Source organism: Varanus komodoensis, unplaced genomic scaffold, assembly GCF_004798865.1.
Source record: "Varanus komodoensis strain SLA01 unplaced genomic scaffold, ASM479886v1 scaffold8, whole genome shotgun sequence".
Taxonomy (NCBI): domain Eukaryota; kingdom Metazoa; phylum Chordata; class Lepidosauria; order Squamata; family Varanidae; genus Varanus; species Varanus komodoensis.
Window position 1 is genome coordinate 5,358,766 of NW_025336481.1, and position 27,915 is coordinate 5,386,680.

Here is a 27,915-nt window from a genome sequence, read left to right on the forward strand (position 1 = left end):
GTTTTAAATAAAAAGGTCTTAGCCTGGTGCCGAAAAACAAATAACGATGGCGCCAGGCGGACCTCTCTGGGGAGCGCATTCCATAGATGGGGTGCCACCACGGAGAAGGCCCTCCTCCGGGTTCTTTGCTTCCTGATGTCTCTTCCGGAGGGCTCCCGGAGGAGGGCCTCTGCTGCCAATCTCAAGGGGCGGGAGGGCAAATATGGAAGCAGGCGTTCCTTTAGATGAAACATGGCCATTCATAGTGCTTAACTGTGTGGGGAGCCTGGACTGACGTATTCTAAATTCACAATTAAGTCCAGAATTGATTGCAAGATGTGGGGCCTGCACTGCGAGGAAGAGCGTGGATTCTCTTCCCCCAATTATCTATCGTCCTCCCATCTGCCCCCACAAAACTTACTTCAACCTTTCTCACTCGTGCTTCCTTTGCTCCTCCTGCAGCAACTCTGTGGGGAGGAGCTCTCTATGGGTCCAGCCCTTACGAGAGGTTGGCAATGGCCAGTCCACGTCACATCACACATCGTCACACAGCCAGTCCACACGACAACAACCAATCAGAAAAGGATCGGAATATTATGTCATGCAACACTGCAATTCCAGACTTCAGCTCCTGGCATTGCGCATCGCTACTGCACACATGCAAAAACTCATGGAATGAAAGAAGTCGTATTCTTACCCAAACTTGCACAGATGAGTTTGATACTCTCTGAATAAATAACAAATTTGCTTGGCATATGTTTGCCCAGCAGTAATGTCACCTGGTTCTATTTGTGCTGTCTGTTCTTTAGTGTGGTCCATCACATCCTTTGGTTAGAAGCCCCGGGTGTTTTCGTGCAGCCACGTTTGGCTTGCAGGTGTATTGCATCTTGCTTTTTGTCATCTTAAACAGTTGCTCATGTACATTTTGCCTGTCAGAACGAAGGAACAGATGTGGAAAGACTGGAAGAGTGCAGGTTGTAAAAGCAAAAATGCACAGTGTTTACTAAGCAGATTCATCAAAAGCACAGTGTGTTTCTGGATGGCACCTCAATGTTCAAAGTAACTGAACTGCAACAATAATAAAAGCAATCCCCAGGTTTATTAAATTTCAGAGGCAAGGAGCATCCACACCAACTGCCAACATGTTGGTTAGAATAACCAGTTTTCTTAAGGTCATTCCTGCACTGAACAGCTTTGAAATGATTTCAGAACTAACTGGGTCCTGAAAAGGGACTTGGAGAAAGAGGATACGATGACTTGGAAAAGAGAAGGGTGCTGATAGGGAAGGGAGGAGGGTGAAAGCAAAGGTTGTGTAGTGGAGAGAAGACAAAGGAAATTGGCAAGGGAAGACCTGCTAAAAACAGCAACAAGAATCGGATTTTAAGGCTGTAATCCCATGACTGCCGGAGTAGGAAAAATCCTACAGTTCCCAGCATTCCCCAGCCAGCTATGATGGGGAATCCTGGGAGCTGTAAGACTGATATCTGCCCTGAAACACACTGCAGGAGCCCTGATGTACTAAGACTTGGGTTCATCGTGCTCAGGATGTTGTTTTTGGCACCATCCAAAAGGAGCAAATCTGGATCCTTTTACACATGGGCATGTTGTGAATTTTAGTGCCCTTCCCTTCATTTTTGTCCCTTGAGTTTGACAAAACAAAATGCAGGTAATAAAACACCACATAAAATTCAATACACAAAACTTAAAACACTTTAAATGGCTAAAACACATTTCAATAAAAATACCAGATGACACCAGTGCCCCCATCTTATGCAACTAAATACCATTCAAGGCCTGGGAGAAGAGGGTAGTCTTCAACCTGGCTTTGAAAAGTCGAAAGAGTTGTTGGCCCTCAATGCAGAGATCATTCCTTAATCGGGGGGCTACCACTAAGAAGACCCTTGCCCTTGTTGTCACCCTCCAAGCCCCCTTGGAAGACAGTCTCACATGTTCATTACAGCATCCAGGCAGTTTCAGGTCAGCTTTAGACGTAGCCATCATAGCCAATGGGACCTGCAACAGAATGTTGCAGCGTGGAACGTTCCTGCTCAGGATGCCTCCCTGGCTACCTTCCCTCCCATTTTGCATCCCCGCCCCAGAACAGCTAGTTGACCTTATGCAACCAAGAGCATCCTGTGTCCCCACCGGGCCCCCTTCTAGACTTCTCAGCTTGGGACCACCCAAGATGGCCAGTCCTTCTCTCATGTCCCGTACTTGGATGGTGCTGGTTTGACAACATAAGGCTTGGCCCTTGAGGGGCGTTCATGATAAGGAAAGAAGTTCTTAGTGAAGACTGGACTTTTAATTTGGAGTGCATCTGGGAGCCGTGTTACTACATGGCATTAAAGAGAGGGAGGGACATGGCCAGAATGATGCAAGAAAGGCACAGCAAAACTCCTCGTCCTTCTTAAATGTGCATCCATCTTTTTTTTTTTTCGCTGCCTCTCTTTCAAGGAACCCAAGGCAGCTTGCAACTTCTCCGACCCTCTATTTTATTTTCACAACAACCCTGTGAGGTAGGCCATGCTGAAGTCAAGGAGTGGCTCAGAGTCAGCCAGTGAGCTTCATGACAGAACCCATGTCCCATGTCCTAGCCCAGCACCTTAACCACTAGGCCACACAGCATTTTATGGAGTTGGAATGGAGAGGGAGAAATACAGCAAAAAGAACATCCAGGATGCCTGTGTCATTTCGCTTTTTGTCCTTGACATATATAAGGAGAATGGAGGTTTTTTTAAGCCCCATAAAATGGGTTGATAATGGCTTCACCTCCAAGCTTTCTGCATACGGCATTCCCACATTTAACCAATAATCATCTGCCAATCTGGAAATGACCATATTACAACTCATAGAAACATAGAAACAGAGTGAGTCAGAAGGGGCCTCCTGGGCTATCTAGTCTGACCCCAGGCTCCAGCCAGCTCCACTCACAACATACCCACCATGTGCATGTCTAGCCTATCCTTGAACACCCTCACCTCAACCTCCTCTCGTGGAAGCCCATTCCACACCCTCAGGGTCCTAACTGTCAGGAAGTGCTTCCTGGCATCCAAATGGAACCTTGGCTCCCTGAGCTTTGCTCCGTTGGAGCGTGTCCTGCCTTCCTCTGCAGGGGAGAACAGGTCTCTACCCATCTCCATGTGACACCCCCTCACATACCTCACATATGTTGCCAACAGATCCCCCAAAGTCTCCTCTTCTCCAGGCTGAAGAGACCCAGTTCCCTCAGTCTCTCCTCATACGGCATCCCCTGCAAACTGGCCACCAACCTTGTGACCCTACACTGCACTAACCTGACTCTATCCTTCCTGTAATGTGGAGCCCAGAACTGAACATAATACTCTAGTTGTGGGCGCACCAGTGTCATATAGAGTGGCAGTAATACCTCTCTTGATCTAGAAGCCATGCTTTTGGCTATGCATCCAAGGATGGCGTTCGCCCTCTTGACCACCACATCACACTGCTGGCTCATGTTCAGCCTGCAGTCAACCGGCACCCCGAGGTCCCTTTCACAAGTGCTGCTCTCCAGCCACTTGTCACCTAACCTGTACTTATGACAGCTATTCCTATGCCCCAAGTGCAAGACCTTGGACTTATCCACATTGAACACCATACTGTTCTCTCCTGCTCACTTCCACAGTCTGTCCAGATCCTTCTGGATCTGGAGTACCTGCTCCTCAGTTGTGGCCACTGCTCCAGTTTTAGTGTCGTCTGCGAATTTGATCAGCAGACTGCTCACCCCTTCTTCCATGTCGTTAATGAAAAGATGAAACAGGATCGACCCCAGGACAGAGCCCTGGGGGACCCCGCTTGTCACTGGCCGCCATCCCGATGATTCCTGCTCATGGTTACCTTCTGCTTTCAGTCAGTCAACCATGCCCTAATCCACCGGACAGTGCTTTGGTGTATCCCAAAACTCCTCAGTTTCTCCACCAGGATATCATGGGGCACTTTGTCAAAGGCTTTGCTGAAATCCAGGTATACCACATCCACTGCATCCCCTCCATCTAGCCATCGCGAAACCTTGTCATAGAATTCCACAAGGTTTGTCTGGAAGGACCTGTTTTTGCGGAAGCCGTGTTGTGTGGCTGCCAGCCTCCCTTCCCTGTCTAGCATCACTTGATCTCTCGCTATTATGAGCCTTTCCATTGTTTTCCCTACAATGGACGTAAGGCTAACTCAGAAGAACCATTTTCTACACCGTAATGTCCCTCTGGGAAAAGTCAAAACGGTGATCCCAGCTACAAAATATAAGCTGCGTCTGTTATGTGTGGCCAAGCATTGCTGATTTATCATCCTGGTTTAGTCTTGCTGCAGGAGTCTCACTATGCCTGGCTGGAATCAAGGGGTCATTGCCACGATGAGGTTTTATTAGGAAGAGCGCCGCAAGAAGGAAGTGATGGGCATGCCCCCACCTGGAGCAAGGTGTTCAGTGCATGGCTTCAATCTCAGGAAGGTTTGACATGGATAGAGAATTCTGGGGAAAGCAGTTGGCAGAAGCAGCGGTTAAGGGGAAGAATCCAAGAGACACATTCCAGAAGAGATTTGGTTTTTGTTTCAACAGCAGATTAAAGGGAAAAGTGCCAGAGGAGCATAAGGTTTGGGGAAGAGTGATTCTATGGCCATCATTGGATGAATTGTAGGGTAATTAGGATTCCCAGATCTGGGGTTGGGTGCAAGAAATCTTGGTGGTTCTCCTCCCTCATGAAATTGGTTGTCTTTGACTTTTGCAGTGTAGGAGAAGCAGAAAGGGCTCGCTCTTACCTTCGCCCTCAGTCGGATGCCCATGAGCCCCTGAGTTCAGGGGGTGGTGGGCAGCCACATTGGATGCCCCCCTAAAACCTTTGGGGAGGGAGTGGGGCTGACTGATGTGCCAGTCCACCTTCTAATTCTAGTGTACATTTTAGCACAGGTCCCATCTTTGTTTGAAGTCACCATAGGCTGTGGGGTCCAAGAAGTACCAAAGCATTATATAGGATCTCCTAAAAGAGAACAAGAGGATCAGGGGATTAGAACAAAGTCCCTTGAGAAAAGATTGAAGGGACTGGCCATGTTGTGAGAGAAGAGAAGAGTGCCTTGAGAATAGACTGAGGTGGACTACGAGATTGTTCTTCAAGAACCCCCAAGGGTGTCTTATAAAAGAGCTTGTTTTCTGCCTAATACTATAGGGCAGCCTTCCCCAATCTGGTGGCCTTCAGATGCATTTGCTCCACCGTTCCCAGAATTCCCTTCCAGCAGGGCTGCTGACTGGGAATTCTGGGAGTTGCAGTCCAAACGTGTCTGGAAGGCACACGGTTGGGGAAGGCTGCTACAGGGTGTAGAATAATGGGTTTAAGAGACAGAGCGTCTGGTGCTAGCAGTGGAATTCAAAACAGTGGCTGCAGCTGCAGAGGTGTTCAGACAGAGTGGACGGGGAGGCTGTACGCTGGATTCTGGCACTGAAGAGGGCTTGGGCTTGATTACGAAAATGACCCCTTTGAACTTTACGATTCTGTCATTCCGAATGAAGGACCTTCTCCCTGAAGGTACATTTTGCCAGGCTGTGCATGCCAAGCTAATGAGAACGACATGCTTTGACATCCCCGTCAAGGCAGAACTCCTGCTTCTTAAAGCACTGCCCATCTGGATGAACCCTTTCAAGGCAACCTGCAGTACCGCTCCGGGTTGCTTTATTTTCTGTTCTGAATAATCGTAGGATCTGCATCCTTAGAACTCTTTGCATAGCCAGATGTTTGTGTATTTGTTGCATTTATATCTTACCTTTTTCCACATCCTGCAAGGCACCCAAATCACCTCTCCATTTTCATTTTACAACCACCCTGTGAGCTGGCCTAGCCTGAGAGTCCAAATTCAGTCTCTGAGATGCATCTCTGAGGGTGCCTGGAACCAGCATTTCCTGGCTTCCAGTCCAAGATTGTATCCACTGCATCACACTGGCTCTCACCTACAGATGTTGCATGCAGGAATTATCGGTAGTGTTCAAAACAAAGGGATTTATTTTGCAAATGGAGTAGGGAACAGTGGTTTACTCCAAGTGACCAGCAAATGTTTGGTTTCTTGCCATTTGTACCCTGCCTTGCCCCAAAGTCTGGTGCATTTTATCATCCTTTCCCCTCTTGGTTTCTGCTACTGCTCTTTTACTGTTCCTAGCCTGGACTCTTCCAGTCCTGAAGGGTTTTTACTTAGATGAGTGAAATATTATTATTATTATTATTAAACATTTCTATGCCGCCCCTTGCCGAAGCCTCGGGGCAGCTTACAACACAATAAGATACATTGACATACAATAGAACATAATAAATTACCACTAAATACAAAAATACAAAAAATACACTGAGATACAATAATATAAAATTAAAATTAACAGTATAAAATAAGTAAATAAAGAATATAGGAGGAGAAAAGAGAAGGAAGAAGAAGTTGCCCTGGCCAGATCATATATTTTAACAATTAAAATGATGTTTAAATAAAAAGGTCTTTACCTGGCGCCGAAAAACCAGTAATGACAGTGCCAGGCGGACCTCTTTGGGGAGTGAATTCCATAGGTTGGGTGCCACCGCAGAGATAGCCTTCCTCCGAGTACTTACTCTCCTAATTTCTTTCATGGAGGGTTCCCGGAGAAGGGCCTCTCCCGCAGATCTCAAGGGGCGGTCGGGCATATACAGACGTAAGCGCTCGTTCAGGTAGCCACTGAGCACATGAAGCCCCCCTTTTTCAGTCTGCCCTCCAATGGCTATGACTACACTACTGAATTCCTACCAAATTTTGTTCACATTCAGCATCGTGGAGAAAAGCCCCGAGTTTTTGCTTTAAAACAAGGGTTCAGGGGTATGTGTACCTTGCTTTAATGCTAAATCATCCTTCCCAGGGGTTGGGGAGTGTGATATTGCCTTCAGACAATAAGCATGTTGCTCACAATACTTTGAAGAAAAAAACACAGCTTTTCCCACATCACTGAATGGCCACCAACATTGGGCAGCCGTTTGAGTGTTTTAGACCATAAAAGCAAGCTTCCCGGGGTTGTCCTTTGAACCTCTTTTATCTTGTTCAAAGGAAGATCCTTGCTCACCTATCCATATGGAACTGAAACAACCTGACCTCCCATCTTGGTTACAACTTTCTCCTCTTTTCCCAGCTGGTTGTTTTGTTGCTGAAAAAGATCCAGTCCTTTTTCTGTGTCTGCGGCTTGACCCCTTTCCAAACTATCCTCTTTGAAACAAATCAAAGGGAATTGGGAGCAGGGAAAGAGAGAAATGAAGCGCAGGGGGACTCGCAGCCTCCCTATAGTGAGTTAATGGGCCATTTAGATAGAGAATAGCAATCGCATCATTCCAATACTAATCAAGATGAATTGATTAGGATTAAAACAAATCAAGTATACTTTGCTTGGCCTCATACACATCTGTCTTTTCCCCAGAGAAAGTAGGAGGAAAGATTCCCTTTTCTAACACAAACTTCTAAAAGAAAATGAGGAAGGAGGGAAGTTAATCAATATGATGGAGCAGGTGATCCGCAAAGAACATTCATTGCTCAGTGGATTAGTAATGTAATAAATAAATAATACGCTGCAATAATGTAACCGATCAATAAATCCAAAGAGGGGGGAGTGCTTCAGGGGGGCATGACATCAGAAGTCGGCATTGATCCCGTTCCCAAATTGCAGCACGGCAAGCTCTGAAACAGGATTGAGGAATGAGAAGGCCCCCAGATGTCTTTGGACCTTAACACCCAGCAGCCTCAGCAAGCATGGCTAATGGGAATGGATGATGGGAATTGTAGGTGATAGACTGGAGCGCCACCAGTTTTCTACCCAGTTTGCCCCATGCTAAAGAGAGCATTTGAACCCTCTACTGCATCCTTTGCCACCTGGGCGCCCTTCACCCTTGTTTCATTACAACTGGCATCTTTGACCAAGTTGGCTGGGGACCATGGGATCAGTAGTTCTGCACATCTGCAGGTTAGAGAAGCTGCTAGGAAACCCCACGTGGGGTCAGCGTGTGTGGCGTACTTGTTGGGAAATGAATAGCAAGCGTGCTCCGTTTTATGCTAATCTTTGGTAACATCTGCTTTTTTAGCTGATGCTTAAATACATTTATTACTGAGATTATTGGTGATTTGCAAAAAGTGCACGGCAGCAGAAAAAGCGGCCGCTTCAAGAGCTTTCAGGGTCAGGGCCTGCTCTTCTTAAAACAGGCTTCCCCTCATTCTCTTTTGTCTTTTTCCAGGATGAAAAGAACCAAATGATGACCACCAACGTGTGGGTGAAACAAGTGAGTTAACCACGATGCTTTGCATTGTCTTCATTGCCTACATACATGTCCCCAGGTTTCCAACCTGAGAAATTAGGTGGCATCTTCCAGCAGGAGCTTTTCCTATGCTCTTGTGCTTGCCCCGCTCATTTCAGTGGGGCTTGCAAGATCGCATTCATTGTATCTTTTCCTTGCCTTATTCCTCCTGCAAGGAACCCGAGGCAGGTTACATGATTAACCCCACTCCGATTTATCCTCACAACAATCCTGTGAAGTAGGCTAGGCTGAGAGGCAATGACTGGCCCAAAGGCACCCCATGGGCTTCATGGTCAAGAGGTACTTTAACCCAGTTCTCCCAGGATCCAGTGCAGCCCTGTAACCACTGTGACATATTGGCTGTTCTACATGTGAATGTTCCATTGGAGCAAGTCCAGAAATTTGTCCTCAAGTGGCCATTGCAGGAAGTGAAATTAAAGGGAGAAAAGGGGGTTCAGCGCCAAAGATATGGAGGAAAGGAGGATGAAAAATACACCTTTTATTCTGAGCTGGATCACTGAAGCACAGAGTTCTCCATTGCAGAAAATCTTTCATTCCCGCCTTCTGCAGAATTTCTTTCCGCCTGAGGGCCAAATTTTATTTCAGAGGAGATCTCAGGACTTAGTTTCTAATGCTGAGTGGGGCTGAATCGAAAGGGGCAGGGCCAAAATACAAAAAATAGTACCAGCATATTGTAGCTGCAAAGAGTGCTCCTATTTGCCCGTCAGTGTTGCGGAAGGCAAAGAATCCTTCGCATTCCCAGGTTGGAACAGAGCTCTCACCTCAGAGCTAGGAAGCCATGCTCCAGTCCTCCTCCACCCCTCCCAGCCCAACCCTACCCTTAGCTGCTTCTCCGAGGTTGGAAAAGTGACCTCGGAGAGGGCCTAAGGGGGTGGGGAGGGGAGGGGACTGGGGAAAGGGGGATACAAGGTATCCTGGCAGTGCTGTAGTTCTCTCCCTTTCCCCTCTGAGAAGTCACAGCTCGACAGCCAAAGTCAGCCTCCTGCTGAATTGCAGATTGTGAAGAGCAAATTCTCTGTGCTGCTTTCCGCATTCCGGAATGGATGCTTGCAAGTCTCTGGGTTTTGGGGATTACGAGTCCCAAGGGCATAACTGGATTGTGCCCCAAAAGCCTGATTGTCAGGACTGAAGTCTTCAGAGAGTCGTTTCCCCCTTTTAGAATGGGGGAAACATGAGGGAAAATGGGACCATTGCAAGCAGGGAGGCCATGGGCCCAGCGGTGTTCCCTGCGAAACACACATGCAGAAATCACGCTTGTGAACTTCCCGATTGAGAACCTGTTTGGTGCGGGGAGCTGCAGAGGGAAGAATAATTTGGAGTAAGGAAATGTTGGGCAGAGCAAGGTGAGTCAGGGTACCAATACAACCAGACATCTGCACCTCGTTTTCCATTTACACCTGTACGTTGCTGAATTAGAATCACTGAAGATGTAGATTCGTTTCAGTTTCGGCTTGCAGCCCTGTGATTCATGCCTGCTTTTTTTTTTTAAACCCCAGGAATGGCATGATTATAAACTACGCTGGGACCCCGAGGAATACGAGAACGTTACATCGATACGAATCCCCTCTGAGCTCATTTGGCGGCCAGACATTGTTCTCTACAACAAGTAAGTAGGCAATTGAGCCTATTAAGCAGTGTTCCTGAAAACCCAGAGGCTTCTTGGAAGCTTTTCTAGGGTTCTACCAGGAGATGCCGTGTATCAGCCAGCTAGTTTCCCTTAAAGAAGATTGCAGAATCTCAGTCCTACGAAACTGGATCCGGTCCTTTGGGGCTTCAAAGAATGTCATACTCCCTTCCCCAGGACCTGCCCTGCCTTTCCCCTACCATTCAGGCATTTTTCAGCTTTTGTGAGTTTTTTTCCTCCCCATTCTAAAAGGTTAATTCTTCTTCTAAGGTTTGGTTAATGGCCGTAAGTGCTTTAAGCTAAAATAGGTGGATATTTTTGTCCTTGGCCTCAGCTTAAAGGCAGCTTATCCGCCACACTGCACCCTTGGTTCCTCTTCAGGCTGGCTGAACCAACTCTGATTTTTCCAGAAGTCATTGTGCCACTCTGGTGCAAAAGACATGCACCTTGGATTCAAGAATTTCCAGCCCAAGAATAGGTTGTATGAAGTGGAAGTGAAGGGAGCTTGCAGCCTTTCCACAGAAAAATCAATTTCTGTTGTTGTTAGTTGCGAAGTCGTGTCCGACCCATCGCAACCCTGGACAGCATTCCTCCAGGCCTTCCTGTCCCCCACCATCCCCCGGAGTCCCCCCAAGCTCACACCAACTGCCTCAGTGACTCCATCCAGCCACCTCATCCTCTGCCATCCCCTCCTTCATTTGCCATCTATTGTTCCCAGCATTAGACTCTCCTCCAGGGAGTCCTTCCTTCTCATTCTGTGGCCAAAGTATTTGAGTTTCATCTTCAGGATCTGGCCTTCTAAAGAGCAGTCAGGGTTGATCTCCTCTAAGACTGACTGGTTTGATGGTCTTGCAGTTTAAGGGACTTGCAGGAGTCTTTTCCAGCAATCCATTTCTAGTCACGCTCTAGTCTACTTCTAGTTTCTCAGATGTCTTCAATTCAGCAGCATAATTTGGAGTGAGTGAGAAAAACGCTGGTGTTAAAAAATTGGGAGTCAGAGATCATTGCTGATATTTTTGTGTTAGCGGATTCTGGTCTGTTGTGGGTCCACCATGACTGCCTTTGAATGTGTTGCAGTCCTCATAAATATGTTGATTTTCAGGAGTTCCTCCACATAAGAACAAATGTGGAAAAGGGTGCCCTGGAAGTAAAAGTTTAATAATTGCTGCTTAAGAATGTTGCTCCGCTCATGGTTTTTCGCTTCTGGCTTGGTGAATGGAGAATGTTGGATCAGGTCCGGAGGGAAAGCTTGTCTGGCCCAGTGTTGGAGCTTCACCCACGGCCACCCACGGCCAAGCATGCCGTGCTGGGCAGAGGTTCTGTTCATCCCTGTGACTGAACATTGGCCTGGGCCAGGGCCAGAAAGTGGGATCCTGCTGCTCCCCTTCCATACAATCATCATCTTCTATGTCATGAGAAGGGAGCTCTTTTCTTTCTGAAACCAGGCAAAGCTTAGTCCACACCTTGCAACTTTGAATTGCTCTACAAAGTGGCTTGCAGCCATGTGGGCCAGCACACTGTTCCACACACCACAATCAGCCATGTTCTTTTTATTGTTTCTGATGGAGCAGGTAACCTTCCCCCTCCCCTCCCCTCCCCTCCCCTCATCTTTATTCTTATTTATTTCTTCCATAACTTTGTTCATCCTTCTTAATCACAGCTGTGAAGTGAGGAGAGTTCTTGAGAGAAAGGAATGGGTTTGACATTCATTTTTATATTGTACTAAAAAAGAGGAAAAATGAATAATCTGGAAATAACACACGCACAGGCACGCACACACATGTACCCCAAAGACCCAGCAAAAGATTCTAGCAGGCCTGCCTGCCTGCCTTCCTTCCTTCCTGGATCGCTTTGTTTGGGGGTTTCTTTTGTTTTGCGATTATTTTTTTCTTCTCTAGACTGGACCTTCTTTTCATTCTAATAACATCAATTGTCCTTTGCAGAATTCCTTTAACATGCTTGGGGAGATAGCAGTTTAAAGAAAAGCAGCGCTTGTCTGACTGGCCATGCAATCTCCCAGCTCTTAGGTTGTTAGAGCTGCCGGCTAATAGGGCCCTTGTGAGTTTGTGACAGCAGGGGAAAGAGTGCCAAGTTCTCTTAGAGAGCAGAATGAAAGACCTCCTTGCACCTTTAGATAAAGGAGTACAAGTCCAGGAGAAGAATGTTTGCAGTTTTGATACCTGACTGACTGTTCTTGCTTTATGATTGCTTTTAATAAAGGAGTCTTCTCCCAAAAATTACAGTTAGATTATTTTAAATAAATGATTCAATAAATATAAAAATAATTCAAAATAGTCTCAGAATAAGAAAAAAGTAAAGCAACAACAAATAAACACCCTACCAGGTGATTTCTGATCTTTTGTAAAGGGTTGGTGGAATAGAAAACTTATACATGGCTGCAAGTAGAAATCTGACTGGAACTTCAATGGCCCCTCTCATGAGAGAGCATCTCTTGCCCCTGTCGCTGCAACTACAAAGGCCCGGCTCTGACCTAATGCCATGCCTGTACGTGGATCTTTGCAGGAAGAATTGTATGCCTGTGTTCGAAGGAACTTGCAATATAAATTTAGACAGTGGGGGAGGTGCAGTGCGCTGGCAAAGGTGCGTGTTCATACATGCAGTTTAAAGCTCAGCTTCAATTTTCATGGGTGAACGTTTTACTGAGATAAAGGGGAGTTTGGAGGCCCTGGAAAGGTTCTCCCCTAAAGTCCTCCAGGTTTTTTCCCCGGCGGTCCGTGATTTCTGCATACATGTCACTCTGACGAGGTCCTGTCGTGAAGTGCACTTCCCAGGAAATGGGCTGGAGGTGGAGCAGGCGTGGCAAAAGCACAGGAACACCAGAAGGCCAGAAGGATTTTGCTGGATCAGATCAAGGGTCCCTCCTGTCCAGTATTCTCTTTGCACAGTGGCCGACCAGCTGCTCACGGGACCCTGCAGTCCATGTGCCCAAGGACCTGCTCAAATTCCCCAGCAACAGAGCAGCAACAGCAGCAACTGCCCCGGATACCACATGTAACATGGAGCCATCAGGACTAGTAACCACTGAATTTCCATGAATTTCTTCCATTCCCGCTCCAACGGAGCCATGTTCAGGGAACCAAGGTTCAATTTGGATGCCAGGAAGTACCTCTTGACAGCTAGGACCCCAAGAGGACCCCAATGGGCTTCCACGGGAGGTGGCTGAAGCCCTATCGGTGAGGGTGTTCAAGGAAAGGCTGGACATGCACATGGTGGGCATGTCATGAGCGGAACCAGCTAGAGCCAGGGTCAGACTGGATGCCTGGGAGGCCCCTTCTGACTCGCTCTGTTTCTATGTTTCTAAAGATGCCTAAACTGGTGGCCATTAATTCATCTCATGAAAGTGAATTCCATAGTTCAACTAGGCACTGTGTGAAGAAGTCCTTCCTTTGCTCTGACCTGGATCAGCTTCTTGAAGACCTTGTTAGGTTCTACTGTTTTAAAGAGGGAGGACAATTTCTCTGCTTTCTTCACTTAATTTTGTACAGCTCAGAGCAGCTTCTCCAAAGCCAGATACTTGGATCACAAGAGGTGCATTGTGAGGTCAGTTAAAAGGGTCTCAGTTGCAGGTGATGAGGAAGGCTTTAAAGGACATAAGAAGAGGTCTCCTAGGTCAGACCCAGAATGTCAGAATGTCTGTCTAGTCCAGCATTCTGTTCACATGGGGAACAACCATCTGCCCATGGGAAAACCGCAAGGAAGACATTAATGCAACACTCCCCTCCAGTCCATGTTCCCCAGTAACTGGGGTACACAAGGACCTTGTTGTTATGTGCCATTAAGTCATCTCCGTCTTATGGTGACCCTGTGTATAAAAGCTCTACGAGGTATCTTATTCATGACCGCCCTGCCAGCTCGTGTAAATTCAAAGCTGAGGCTTCCTTGATGAAGTCAACACGTCTCGTGTTTGGCCTCCCTTTTCTTTTTCTGGCTTTGACTTTCCCTGGAACAATGGTCTTCTCCAGGGAGCCTTGTCTTCTCATGACAGCCTCGATCTTGCCATTTTTTGCTTCTATGGATAGCTCTGGCTTGATTTGATCTAGGACCCCCTTGTTTGTCTTTCTGTCAGCCCAGGGTACATACTTAAACTGCCTCTGCATAAAGTCATCTGGACTAGCAATCTTTGATAGCCTCCTTCTCCATGAATTTCTTCCGTTCCTTTTAATGCCGTCCACACTGATGGGTATAACAAATTGATTTTCATAGATTCACTAGGCACTGTGTAAAGAAGGGCTTCCTTTGATCTTGTTTCCTTTGGGGAAAAAACGTTCAGAGGAGGGCAGCAAGGATGAGCTGAAAACAAAGCCCTGTGAATGAAAGAACTGGGCATGTTTAACCTTGAGAATAGAAGACTAAGGGGAGAGAGGATAGCGCTTTACAAGTTCTTGAAAGGCTGTCACAAAGAAGAGGGCCAGGATCTCTTCTCGCTCATTCCAGAGTGCAGGGCACGGAATAATGACTCAAGTTACAGGAAGCCAGGTTCCGGCTGGACAGGAGGAAAAACTTCCTGGCTGTTAGAGCAGTCTGCCAATGGAAACAACGATCTAGCTTCTCTTCACATGGGCATTCAAGGGGCAGCTGGAAAGCCATCTGCGCAGGATGCTTCAGCCTGAACGCGCACGAGCATGGGGTTGGACTTGATGGGTCTACAGCCCCAAGGGACCAGATTCAGTTTCCTAGGCTGTATGATGCTTTGTTCTGTTCTGAATCTCCACCCCATCAGTTTCATGGGATGACCCCACAGAGTTCTACAGTTATGGGAGAGGGGCATTACAAAGGTGTTTGGAGCCACAGAAAATCACATCCGAGCAACTACGGTTGCCATGAGAGGTGAGGTTTAAAAAACACTCAACAAAATAAAACTGGTGCATTTTTCTAGATCTTCATTTCAGTATTAATAGAACAGCACTCACTTGTATACCTGCAAGGCAGAATGGCAGTTATCTGCTACATATCTTCTAGCGAACGGCCACATCAGAGTTGCCATATAAAAATGGAAAATGATGGGTTGGGGAGGAGATTTCATCTACAGCAACCCAAACTGAGAAGAAACTGGATATTGTTTTTAATTTAGTTTTGTTTTTAAGCTGGCCATCTTTACTCAAGATTTGTTTCTTCTATTCTCTGCAAGGACTATGCAATTAATAATCCATGAGTATATGACACTACCATATGCTAAATGAAGCACCAGCACTTTAATATTATATGATTTGTTTCTTGGATCCTAGCCAAAGAAAGGGAAACATTTGTTTTTGTAATCTTTGCATGTCCCAAGCAATTTTTTTCAAGCTCATGGAGTTTTAGCCTAAACAGAAGCCAGGTCAGCTGGATTTATTTCATTCAAATGCTTTGATTCTGGTCAGTTTGGAATGCTACGAATATTTCTGATGCAATACCTTTTAATTCAGGGCAAAATGCACTGTGGAAAATGCATGGACACTTTGGACTGAGTGAAACTAACACAGGGCGCAATCTAATCAAAGCTGGAGGCTTATGAGCATCTGGTGCAGAGCAGGGGAAGCTGCAAAGATGGTCTCTGGATCACCTCCCCTTTTCCTTCTTCTGCTCTGTAGCTGAGCTAGGCCAATGCCTAGCTCTGGTTGTTCAGAGAGGGGTGGGGAGGAAGCTGGAGCATACCTCCTATTCTAGCAGCCCTGCTAGCCTCCCATTTCGGTCCCCAGGCAGGCCTCTAAGCCCTGTCTGAGTTTGATTTCCTGAGCTTGGGAAAGGGCTAGCACGATCCTTTCTGCAGCAGCTGTGAGGTGGGTAGGTGGGGGGTCTGAGCAAGGATTTCTAGCCCCCCTGTTCGAGCTGTTTTCAGCCTTGCATCCAATGTCTCTTTCGATGCTATCCAGGGATCTCTCACTGTTTGCTTGCTTTCCTTTACCATGCATCTTGCCATTCTTCAACGAGAACTTCAAAGTATCCAACAAATCACACCCCATACGTGCCATAAACTTTCTGTTGAGTGTGTGTGTGTGTGTGTGTGTGGGGGGTGTTACTATATTTGTGGCTTCTGGCAAGGGAAGCTTTACTTCAGGGTCATAGCCCTTGTCCTGAGTATGAAGTGGAGGCCAGCTGTCTTCTGGCTGAGGCGGTGGAGGTCGGGGTGTGGAGGAATCCATGCTGGGGGTGCAAATTCCTCCAATTGCCCGGGCTTGACTCCCTGGACTCCCGTCTGTTTTGCTGTGGCCATCCAAGTGTGCCCAGTGCACCTGTTTGCAGGCTTCCTTGCAGTTTGGCTCACTTCCCAGGACCGGACCGAGCAAGACAGGAAGACTGTGCACGGTAAAGGGATGGAATCCTCTGCACTGTGCCCCCACCCTGGATGGGGGAAATAATTTTTCCTGCCTCAAAATTCCTTCCTGCATTTTTTAAACTATTCTCATTCAATTTGATGGAGAACAAAGTGCTTTTGAAAACAAATTCCAAATGCAGAGAAATTCTCGTGCACTGGGTTTGGGTTTCTTGCGCTTAGCTGTAGCATTGCCAAAGCGTGAGCAGCAAGTGCCCTGTTTTCACAAGACAATCATTCTCCTTCATGTCTCTAGCCGCTGATTAAAGCCCAGGGGAAGAGATCATTAGGTCACTCCTCCCAGATTTTTTTTTCAGTTCAGGAAGCACTCATTTGTGGGCAGATTTATAATAGATAAATAGAGAATCAAAACAAACACACTTGGTAAGCTCAAACATATCACAGAAATGAGTAATAAAATGCCCTCAAAATGAGGCAGGAGAATAGAGGCCTTTCTCATGGGACAAGGAAACTATCTGAGGACAGATTTTGGCTTGACATCAGCACCAGCTTTTCCCCAGAGCTGGACTCAGTGCGGCATCCATCGCACCTGCACTGTGATGGACGCAAAACAGGGGCCAGCCCGCAAACGCAACTGCTGCTGTTGCTCGAAAGACACACAGCGCTGTACTGTAACCCCTGCCTGTCAGAAACTGTGGAGAATTCCTCCTTCCCTAGAGGAATTTGGTGAAATCCCCCCCACTGTTATTTCTTTGCCTGCAAATAGGGTGGAGAATGTCAAAATGCTTTTTGCAGACAGCTTGGCGAGTTATCTCCTCTTATCTCCTTGCTTTGCCTTGTAGACATTTGGCCCATTTCACATCCTGCCTGTCTTCTGTGAACAATAACACACAGATCCATGCATTTGCTTTAGAAAATGGAAAAAAGAGAAGCTTACACTAGATCAGGAGAAAGGGATGGTGGGGGGGGGGCAGTTATGTCACTTTTTACTCAGTCAGGGGTTGCTCCCACCATATGCAGCCAGAAATTATATATTATGGGAACTGTAGTCCCAGATGTCTGAAGGGCACCAGACTGCCCTTGGACAAGATACACCACCTCATCCACAATGGTGCCAATCCAGAGTGTCTCTATTCTGTGGCGCCCCCTTCCAACATTTATCTTCCCAACACTCCTGCAAGGTCAGTCATGTGGCCAGATTAGGAAACAGCACCCCCCCCCCCCCCCCCCAGGAAAGGATAGCAGGCCTCCACTCTCATTTCTGCTTTTCCAGCAGGCAATAGAGACTCTTTTATTCCAGTTGCCTTTACAGTCAAGCACTTCCACTTGTACAGTGCTATAAACTGCTTTTATTTTCTTAATCTTCCATTCGGTTAGCCGCTTTGCCAAGTGTTTCTGTAGAAAGAAAGGATATAATTGATTTTCCCTCCCAGGTACTCTTTGGAGACGGTGTGTGGGAAAGGATGGCCAAACCTTGTCTTTGGTGGCCAAACGTTTCCATTTCCATAATGGCTTTGTTCACACATTCATCTTTACTCACATCCTCAGCCTTCATCTCCAGAGGATAGAAACATAGAAACAGAGCGAGTCAGAAGGGGTCTCTCGGGCCATCTAGTCTGACCCCAGGCTCCACCCAGCTCCGCTCACAACATGCCCACCAGGTGCATGTCAGCATCACACGGCTGACTCACGTTTAGCCTGCAGTCAACCAGCACCCCGAGGTCCCTTTCACAAGTGCTGCTCTCCAGACACCTGTCCCCTAACCTGTACTTATGACACCTATTCCTGTGCCCCAAGTGCAAGACCTTGCACTTATCCACATTGAACGCCATCCTGTTGTCTCCTGCCCACTTCCACAGTCTGTCCAGATCCTTCTGGATCTGGAGTACCTGCTCCTCAGTTGTGGCCACTGCCCCAGTTTTAGTATCTTAAAATTAGAATTTGAATCAGCAATTGATCAGCAGACTTTAGAATTTGATCAGCAGACAGTTCACCCCAACTTGGCTTGCAGGACTAGCTTGCTGCATGGAGAGAAAAGTGAAGAAAAGGCCCTATGGCATCGTGGTTAGAGTGCTGAACTGGGACATGAGAGAACCCCATTCTAGCCCCACTCGGGCCATGAAAACCAGGGGCCTTGGGCCAGTCACTGACTGCTAGCCTAAACTACCTCAAGGGGCTGTCGTGAAGATAAAAGCTGGAGGACTGCCTTGAGTTCTTTGCAAGAGGAGAAAGGGGGCAGAGTGCGAAACATCACGGAGGGACAAGATCTTGCTGCCATGATGGCAACTGGCCACTAACTTGGTCCAGGATTAGCCACCCCAGCCTCCCCTGCACTGCAACACCACAACCTGGCACCCTGCAGCTGTCTAGGGCTCCAGTGCCCATCAGCAGCTGCTGACATGGCAGGAATGCTGGAGGCAAAATATTTGGCAACATCAGGTTGGCGAAGGTTGTCTAAACCTTTGCACTGTAGCTACTCAGAGCAAAGACCACGCTGGGTGGGGCTTTTTTGGCAAGGCCTCGCCTTTGGTGCGCGTTTTCACCAAGCAAAACTGTCAGCTGGTCCTTTGAACTCCTCTAATAAACACTACTGCATGTTAATTCCTCCTCAGGAGGTTAATTTGGCTTTAGACTCCTTCTGAATGTCGACAAGTATATATATACTCCCTGGAACAAACTTAGCCATCATTCCTGATTTAATTTGGTCCTCCAGATCATGCTGCTGGTGGCTTTTGACAATAATGAGCCAAGATGAGAGGATAACAGAACAACCGCAGGGATGCGTCCCCAGCAAACGCACATCTGAAGCCTCGGTTTCACCTCTATTCTTTTTCATTTCTTGCCAGCAGAGGAAACAAGAAAGGCTTTGGGTAGAGACTTAAATGGGGACGTATCTCCTTTGCTTTCTTTTGAATGATTGGTTGATTCATTTTATATATGGCTTCAGTAGTCCTGTGGGACTCTCTGAATGGATTGCGATCACAACCATATAAAAACAAATAATAAAACAGTTAAAACAACGATGTGCATATAACAATATTACAAATGTAACAAATATAACAGTTGAGAGTATTGATTAAAGTCTGGTGAATCAGCATCGTTCAAAATTAAAATCGTTACTATAAAAGTCAATTATTTAAAAGACTGGGGAATAAAACTGTTTCCGCCTGTCAAAGATTGCAATGAGGGTGCCAGGCAAACTGCTCCACGAAGGCTACCCCACAGGTGGAGTGCAATCGCCAAAAAGGCCCATCTGCTGCTCACCATCCTCCTCACCTCTTAGAGGAAGGCTCTTTCAGAAGGGTCTCTGAGCCTGATCTGTGGGATCAGGTAGGTGCTTCAAAGAAGGCAGTTCTTCAGAGAAGGCTGCATGCACGAAATGACCAAATGAGATTTGACCTGGAAGAGCCAGGAAGAGACTCACATGGCTGGTGCTGCTGTTTGTGAATCTTTTCCTGCTGGAGGGTTCAGTTGATTGTGGGTAAGGAAGAGGGTGGGAATCTACGCCCACCATGAGCAGGGCCATGACAAGAGTGCACGGGATCACCCTTTTGCTGGCTCGTGGCCCCAGCATGATGGCCAAGACCCTATGAGTGGTGAGTGGAGCCAGTGGCCACTCCTGGACAGTATTACGGGGTCCAGAGGTTGGGGATCCTCAGGAGGAGGGGGACCTCGGACAGAGGAGACCAGGCAGAAGCCCAAGCCTTGGAAACGCTCAGGGTTGCTGCCCACAGGGTCCCAGGCTGATCAGGAGAGTGGGAATGTTTTGGAAGGGAGGGGATTGACTAGTCCCCCGAGGGTGGTCGGGTGATAAGAGTGTAGGCTAGGGACTCAGGAGATCTGGGTTCTGGTGCCCCTCTCCCCGTCAGCCACGATGCTCACCGGGTGACTCTGAGCCAGTCACTCGCAGCATAACCTACCTCGCAGGGTTGTTGTGAAGATACAAATGGAGTGGAGTAAGGCTTTGGAAGTCTTACCAGAAGAAACAGGCAGATATAAATGCATCTGATGATGATAAAAAGACTGCTCCTTGAAGGATTATCTTCGTCTGGAGAGATGGGTGACTCTTCCATCCATGTGGACCCTCATCCCTTTCAGTTTTTATTCTAAAACAAAAACCAAACCCCAGTCCTTTATAGGAGCTTTCCATAGTGTTACTCTCCATTCCCAAACCAGGTTTGCCACCATGTAGCATGATGGATCACTCTCATGAAGCTCAGAACAAAAGCTGCAGTCGATAAGAAGTCTCCCTGGCAGGAAAGATTCAGTCTGAATTTCCCTGCTCCAGCTGAAACCTGTACACAAGTTTTTCACCTCTTGGGGGAAAGTTTTACTAGACAATGGCCTTTTATAATGAGATTAAGCCTGACAAGGGCAGTTTTGTGTCTGGGGTACCAAAAGCTCCCAGAAACAGTGAGCCTTGGGGGTTTCAAAAGATGAGGGATTAAAGCACTTGCTGCCAGATACTGAGCCATGGGAAATGCCTTCCAGCTTGTTAGAATGGGGAAAAAAGACATGAAGCATCCAGGAAACGATGGGCCAGGTGGAAGGGACAGGGCAAAGGAAGGGGACGAGGTCCTCTGGCAACTGCAGCTAGACTGCATTGGGACCCTTGGTGGGCTGAATTTCACCCCTAGGCTTGAGGTTCTGCACCCCTATTCTATATAAGAGTAAGGAATCAGGTGTGTCACCTTTCAGGGCAAATGCTGGTCTAGGTAATATATAATATGCACCATCCAGGGAAGAATCTTTCAAAATCAGGGTAAATTAAAGCTGTTCTAGATCAGAAATAAGAATGGGTTGAATGTTCTTTGACCAAAACAGTTGCCTTGAAATTGTGTGTGTGTGTGTTGAGGGTGGGGGTGTGAAAAGGTGAATCTCCAAACCAATTTTGGGGCCAGGACAAATTTTAGGGTAGGGAGGTGCTTTATTTTTACCTTAGCTCATGCAATCTCCTTCTGGGGGTGCAGAGGAGGGCTTTTGGGGGAAAAGTGGCTGGACTCCAGCCCTGACTTGGAGGTCTCATTTTTTAAAAAGTGGGTACTCGCAAATTCCCAGGTAACTACTCTTTCTCCCAGAATATGCAGAGGTGCATTGTCCTCTAGAATTTTTGCACCTGGTTCATTTGTTTAGTTTCCATGAGTGGTGAAACAGGCTGAAGCACCACCAAGTCGATGATTTCTCTGCAGGACGACTGCCTAGGCCTGTAGTTGCAAGCAGAAGTTTGCAGTTTTGGTCCCCAGTAGAGCTGGGGAAGAATTAAGCCCAAAAACCTGGAGAACCGTGGTTGCTGGTCAGTGCCAACTTTACTTGGTGGGCCAGTTCTCTTTGCTTTTTTCTTGTGGGAAGGGAGGCGAAGTATCAAGCAGATACTTTGTTCCAAAGCACTGTCTCAGCCTGGGCATTTTAAAGTCCTCCTGAGAGTGGAATCAAATCTGACCCTCAGCATTAAGTTGCAAATGCTTTTCCCACTAAACTCATTAATTTGTAGCTCTAATTTCCTTTGTTCTCAATATTTGCCGAGCAAAGGGTTTCTTTAATTGGAGAATATTGCAATTTGAATGTTAATATTTGTGCCTCTTTAATGTTTAGTGAGGGGCAGGAAGGTGGAAGGACCACGTTTGACTAACCCAGTTATGTGTGTGCAGGAGGAATTTTTATCAAAAGGCTGCTTTATCCTTGTGGGGACCAACAAGTCAGTTTCCTTTTAATGAAGCTTGGCCAGGAAAGCATCTCTATAGATTGTGTCCTAAAACTGCTCAGACTGCAGCCATTTCTCAAAGAAATTAATGATGACATTTAATTCTATGAGCTGGTCTGTGCCACAGAATATTAAACACAATGACCAAATTGATCTCAAGCCATTTTTAAGCTGGGTTTGCACAAAAAATGCATCTTATACATCATTTGTCTAAAGAGTTTGGTGGTATTCATCAGGTTAGCACCCAGAAGCACAATCACAACAACCTTATGAGGTTGAATTGGCTGAGAGAGCAACCAAGAAGTGGGGAAGTAAAAGGAAAGATGAATTGGAAAAACTATAACATTCTGCATATACAAATTGTTCTAAGTATCATAGAATTGTTCAGAAATGGTAGACAAGTGGAAACAATACAAGGCTGTTTGGATTCCCCTAATCCAAGATGTAAAGAATTTACAAGGTATCCCCAAATTTCATGAGCATGGTCCTCACAGGTCCACAGTATTTACCTCCTTTGTCCTTGCAAATGTCAAATTTGTATTTTATTTGATGTTGTAAGCCGCCCTGAGGCCTCGGCAAGGGGCGGCATAGAAATGTTTTAATAAATAAATAAATACATAAATTCCTACTTGCTACTATTAGGGGAAGGCAAGCTGGAGAGAAAGACTGGCAAAGGAAAAATCTCAGGCTGCTGTGCAAAAAGAAAAACCAGAATCATTGGCCAATCTATCATGTGCATGGTTGAAAAAAAATCCTGAAATTTTCTTTGCAAAGAAGGGTGGGCAGTTCTGCAAAACCACTCTCTCTATTGACATGAAGGTTTACCCATGGAGATGCTCATCACAGCGAAATAAACATGGCAGCCTGTCAATCAGGGATGCAAAAATTCAGGCCAGTGAATATGGTCCATTTAGGGTCCTGGTGCTGCCCTTGGGGGTTCTTTAGAAGCCTCCGCTGCCTCCCCTGGCCCTGTCTCCAGCCCCACTGGTGGTCTGGTGTTTTCCCAGTTTTTGCACAGCTTCCTCCACACTCTAAGTCTTTCTACATGAGGCATTGGCTGTGAACCTGCCATTCCTCACACACAGTTGTTCACAGGTTCTTTAGATGGAGGGGTGACCTTCCACATTCACTTCTGATTTTGAAAGAACTGTGCCCTAGAAAAGGAGCAGGGAGGATTATTGGCTCGGGATGGCTAACAAATTATTGGCTAGGCAATTCTGGGCTATGATGCAGCATTACTTGGAAAGGTGGCAGAAAATATATTTTCTTACATCTGTAATTATAATATTCGGTTACAGGATAGAATAGAGGTGATATAACAGAAACTCAAGAAAGAGACAACAATTCCGATCTCAGTTCTGTGATAAAACCTCCTAGGCCTGGAAGAGCTACAAAAACTACAGACTGGGCCTCTTTGGGAATGGAGAATAGTAGAAGGACCCTTAAACAGAATGGGACTATTAAGTCCAGAACCCTAAAGGACACTGGGATAATAGTGTTTGCTTGGAATATAGTGGGGTGGCATTAAAAATCCTTATAGTCAAAGCTTTGGTTTTCCCAGTTGTAATGTATGGCTGTGAGAGTTGGACCAAAAGGAAGGCTGACCACCCAGGAATTGACGCTTTTGAATTGTGGTGCTGGAGAAGACTCCTGCGAGTCCCTTGGACTGCAAGGAGACCAAATCAGTCAGTCCTAAAGGAAATCAATCTTGACTGTTCTTTGGAAGGGCAGATACTGAAGCTGAAGCTCAAATACTTTCACCACCTAATGAGAAGGAAGGACTCCCTGGAAAAGACCCTGATACTGGGAACGACTGATGGCCCAAGGAGAAGGCGACAGCAGAGGATGAGATGGTTAGATAGTGTCACTGACGCAATGAACCTGAATTTGGGAGAATGGGAAACAGTGAAGGACAGGAGGGTCTGGCGTGCTGTGGTCCACGGGGTCGTGAGGAGTTGGGCATGACTTTGCAGCTGAGCAACAACAACATTCAAAGTCCTGAAGTGGTGGCTTCATAGCTTGGTGTGGCAAGGCTCTAAAAGCATGAAAATGCCCTTTCCTAAGGCAGCAAAAGCTAACTTGCTGGTATTTCAGGTATTTTGACGCCTTCGCTTTGTCTTGGCTCCTCCTCCTGTGCTTCTGGCCCTGCCCACTATGAGAAGGCAGTTCCTGAGAGATGCGAATTGCAAAAACCCTCAGGGCATCTTCAAAACGGAATTTGGCTCTTTGGGCTGAAAGATGATCAGCCCCCCGCCCCTGCCCTGTCCCACTGCTGTAAACGTAGAGGCAAAACATAAAAACTGCCTCCTGGGTCTGATTATGGGTCCCTCTAGCTTGCACATGTCTCAGACCTTTGGCACTTGCAGGGGTCCTTCCCAGTGGGGATGCCACGAACTGAATCTGGCGTCTTGTGTACGCTAGGTCTGTGCTCCCGCATTGTAGCACAGCTGCTCCAGAAGCGGATGCACCAGGGTCCCACCTGGCTAAATTCCTTGGCCAAGTGCTTGTTAATCTGCAGGAAATACCTGGGTGCAGGCCAAGTTTTCCAGCCGTTCTTACAAATGGAATTGTCTTAATAAACCAAAACACAATGGCTTTCATGTGCTTCCTCTGCAGCTGTCTCCAAGAAATTGCTTGGCTGGTGCTTCACGAAGCAAAATGCCTCTTCTTTGGTGACAGAATTCAGCAGTTGGGGCTTGAAGGGAAAGAAAGAAAAAGAGGGAGGCCAGGCTCTGCAGCTTGAAGGTGGCTGCAAAAGAGCAAAGCAAGCAGGAAGAAGAGAGACCATGGACACTGGTGGGAAGTAAGGGGCATCCCTTTCCCCTTTCCCCACCCGACCTTTCAGCAGCGTAGAGGCTGTGCACACAACAGAATCACACCTCCACATACAACTCCTTTTGTTTGTATTACTTTTCAGTTCCGATCTTTCCTCTAAGATTCTAAGCTCTCCACTCTCCTATTAATTCTTCCTTACAACCCTGTGAGGTAGGCCAAGCTGAGACAGAGTGGTGGTTCCGACTGCCCAGTGAGCTTCAGAGCTGAGTGAGCATTTGGGTCAGGCCCACACATGGGGCTGTAATCACTATGCTACATGCATTTCTCGCTTGTTCTGTACTACAGGGCAGCTGCCTGTGTCCCCATTTCTTCCTGCCTTCTCTTTCTCTGTATCTCTTTCCCTTTCCCTGGTACAAACCATTAAGGAACAGATTGATTAGCAAGGCAGGTGGAAATTCAGAAACCTCCCATTTTGAGAACACCACTGCTAAAGCTCCTGTGTACCAGTCTGGTATGAAGAGTAAAACAAGACAGCCAGAAAACAAACAAGGGAAGCAGTGACCTGCTTAGAAATTTGTGTATCCTCCTGTGGCGAGAGACATCAGGAAGCAATTATGTAAAGTTCTCCAGAACAGTCATTTTCTGTTTGGATCATAAAAGCTGGAAGCCTCGGTCATCCTACCGCATCTTCTCCTGTGCTCACCACCACCGGCAGCCGGCCCCCTTCCTTCCCCGCATGTATACAAAAAGAAAACGAGGCGTCAGGTGGGAAGGGGCTTCCTTGCGGCTCGCTTGCATCTCTCCCTGCTCTGCCTGCCTACTGTCCATCTGTACACGGATAAAGCACTGCAAAAAATGAAGAACGATGTGAAAAGCAATCTGGATCTAATCATGCCCTTCGTGGTATCGAGGTTTCTTTGGTATAACTTTTACAGAAGCTTCTGTGAACTTCTGTGCTTTGGCTAAGAACCACTGCAAATATTCCCCAAACCCTGCCTTGCCAGGGACATGCATTTTATGGCTTCTGTTTCAAAACGCTGTCCCGGCGAGCGTATTTTACGGACACTCATATGCACCGGCGTTCATTGATGAAATGCCATGAAAAATTAACTTGATGCTACTGCACTGTGGGATGTGAATGCAGCGCAGTAACAACAACATCACAATAACACTCTCTTGCTATTGTGTTTTATGCACAAGCAGAAGTGCACGTGCTCATTGGTGGAACGTTGATACAAACACTCTTGATAAAATCATATATATGATGGAAACTAGATTGCTTTCAGTCTACATCATTAATGTAGAGAGGCGAAGAAAGCAAATGATGCTTAGGCATTGTCTAGAAACTTAAAATGTGGAATAAAAGAATCAGAGTCTTTTCCCCAATTCCATTTCTTCATTGCTTCTATGATTAGGAATTCAAATACGCTGCAAGTTCCTATATGAGGTAATTGAGCAACACCATTTCGACAAATTTGTGGGTCGCAATTTAGCTAACTGCCTCATTTCATACCTCTCAAAATGTTGCTGGCCAATGACTTAAGTGCATCAGAATTAGCCTTTCATTGCTTATTTTGAGAGGAGCAAGTCATTTAAAAATGTTGATTAAAGCAGCAATGGTAAGGACTGGAATTGTGGATAAAAACACTCAACAGCGGAAATGGACAGCTTGCCTCAGTTTTGAGCTCCGTAAATTACTCTGGATATCTGTGTGCATTGATAAAACCCCAGAAGCATCTGAATGGGGCTGTACACATTGCAACAAGAGTCTTTTCCTGCAGGGTTTCACTTCTGTCCATGTTTGCTCCCAGGCATGGGTAGAACACAACACAGAATCTTGATACAACTGTGTATAAGTTTATACAAGGTAAACACAGTATTTAATCAACGTATTTTCATGCAGAGGGAAAGAAAACACACGATGGAACAAAAGAAGCTAAAGCAGTGACTAACGGAGTGGACATCAAATTTTGTAAAAAATTTGGGAGTGAATAAACAGCTCCAGAACTATGAGGGATTCCTAATGCATCAGGACTAGGGAAGCTGGAGACTGGAAGAGTCAAAATTCAGGGATGAAACCAAGTGAGAATGTTGGAAGCATTCCAGCCTAAATGTAGTTTGAAAGATGAAAAGGTTTTCTGCACGTTAGTCATGACTAATTTAAAACCGCTGATTTCAAAGTGTCTGCTCTAAGAATGACTAAGTCTGAATTCAAACCACTGCGCATTTTGGGGCTGGGGGACTGAAAGTATAGCAAGAACTTTCTGCCACAAACTTTTGCAAAAACAGTTTGCTAATCATCAAAGAAAGGCCCGGCGAGAAGAGACTGTCTGACTTCCACTTGAAATAAATTATTAAATGTGTTCCGCATAGAAGCCGTGTCGTTCCGGCAATCACTTTCCCCAGACAGAACTCATCTGGGGAAGCACATTGCATTTGTGAAATGTAAAGATTCCCCTGAATGCTGCATGGTTGCCTCTGCGCACAGATGCGATGCGACAGTGAAACAACGGGGATTTAATCATTTTTACTTGACTTTGGTAGGGACGTTCTCAGTGGAGAGAAAATGAGTGAGGCAGGAGTGGGCTATGTGTGGGAGGGAATGGCTCACAGCTAGAGGTGGAACTTCTGAAATTGTCAAGAGGACTAGCAGCTTGCTGAGATGAAGGAGTCTGAAATATGTCTTGATTGATGCATTTTCCAATAGATCTTGTCCTTTTCTTGACTGGTGAGAAGTTAACTCCCACTGCCCAAGACTTAGCTGTCCCTGAGCCAAAGCGCAAGATGTTTCCTCTGCTTTTGGTACAAAAGTCAGCTGGACTTTTGGTAGAATCTTTCTTCACCGCTGGCCACGTGACAGCATCCTTCACCATGATTGAAGCTGGCAGACTAGCTGGGCACAGCAAAAGCCATGGGACATGCAGTTTTTATTTACTTATTTATTTTATGTATTAGATTTTTATCCTGCCCCATAGCCAAATGCCCCCCTCCAGTCCTTCAGCCACTTGCTTCTAACATTTGCCACCTTAGGCCGCTGTTTCACTTGGCCAAATGGGTGGGCCAGCCTGGAGAGCCTCCTTTTCAAGATGGTGGGACGTTCACACTGGGGCAGCATCGCAAAAAGCCCACGTGCTCATTCATGTCTTTGTTGCAAACTCTAGTTCTGGGATGTGCAATTTTTTTTTCACCTGAAGATGTATATGGGGCAGTGCCGAGGGCAGCAAATCTGGGCGCAACCCTGAGGGCCCCTTGCTAA

General features: G+C 46.5%; 1 protein-coding gene across 3 annotated transcripts in view; it reads left to right on the plus strand.

Moving 5' to 3' along the window:
- CHRNA4 (cholinergic receptor nicotinic alpha 4 subunit) overlaps window positions 1-27,915 on the plus strand; it is a 64,483-nt gene that overhangs the window by 18,702 nt on the left and 17,866 nt on the right. For all 3 annotated transcript variants that reach the window (XM_044455262.1, XM_044455264.1, XM_044455263.1), the window contains 2 exons: window positions 8,205-8,249; window positions 9,782-9,891. In XM_044455262.1, the coding sequence (XP_044311197.1) occupies window positions 8,205-8,249; window positions 9,782-9,891 (155 nt within the window). The remainder of the gene's footprint in view (window positions 1-8,204; window positions 8,250-9,781; window positions 9,892-27,915) is intronic.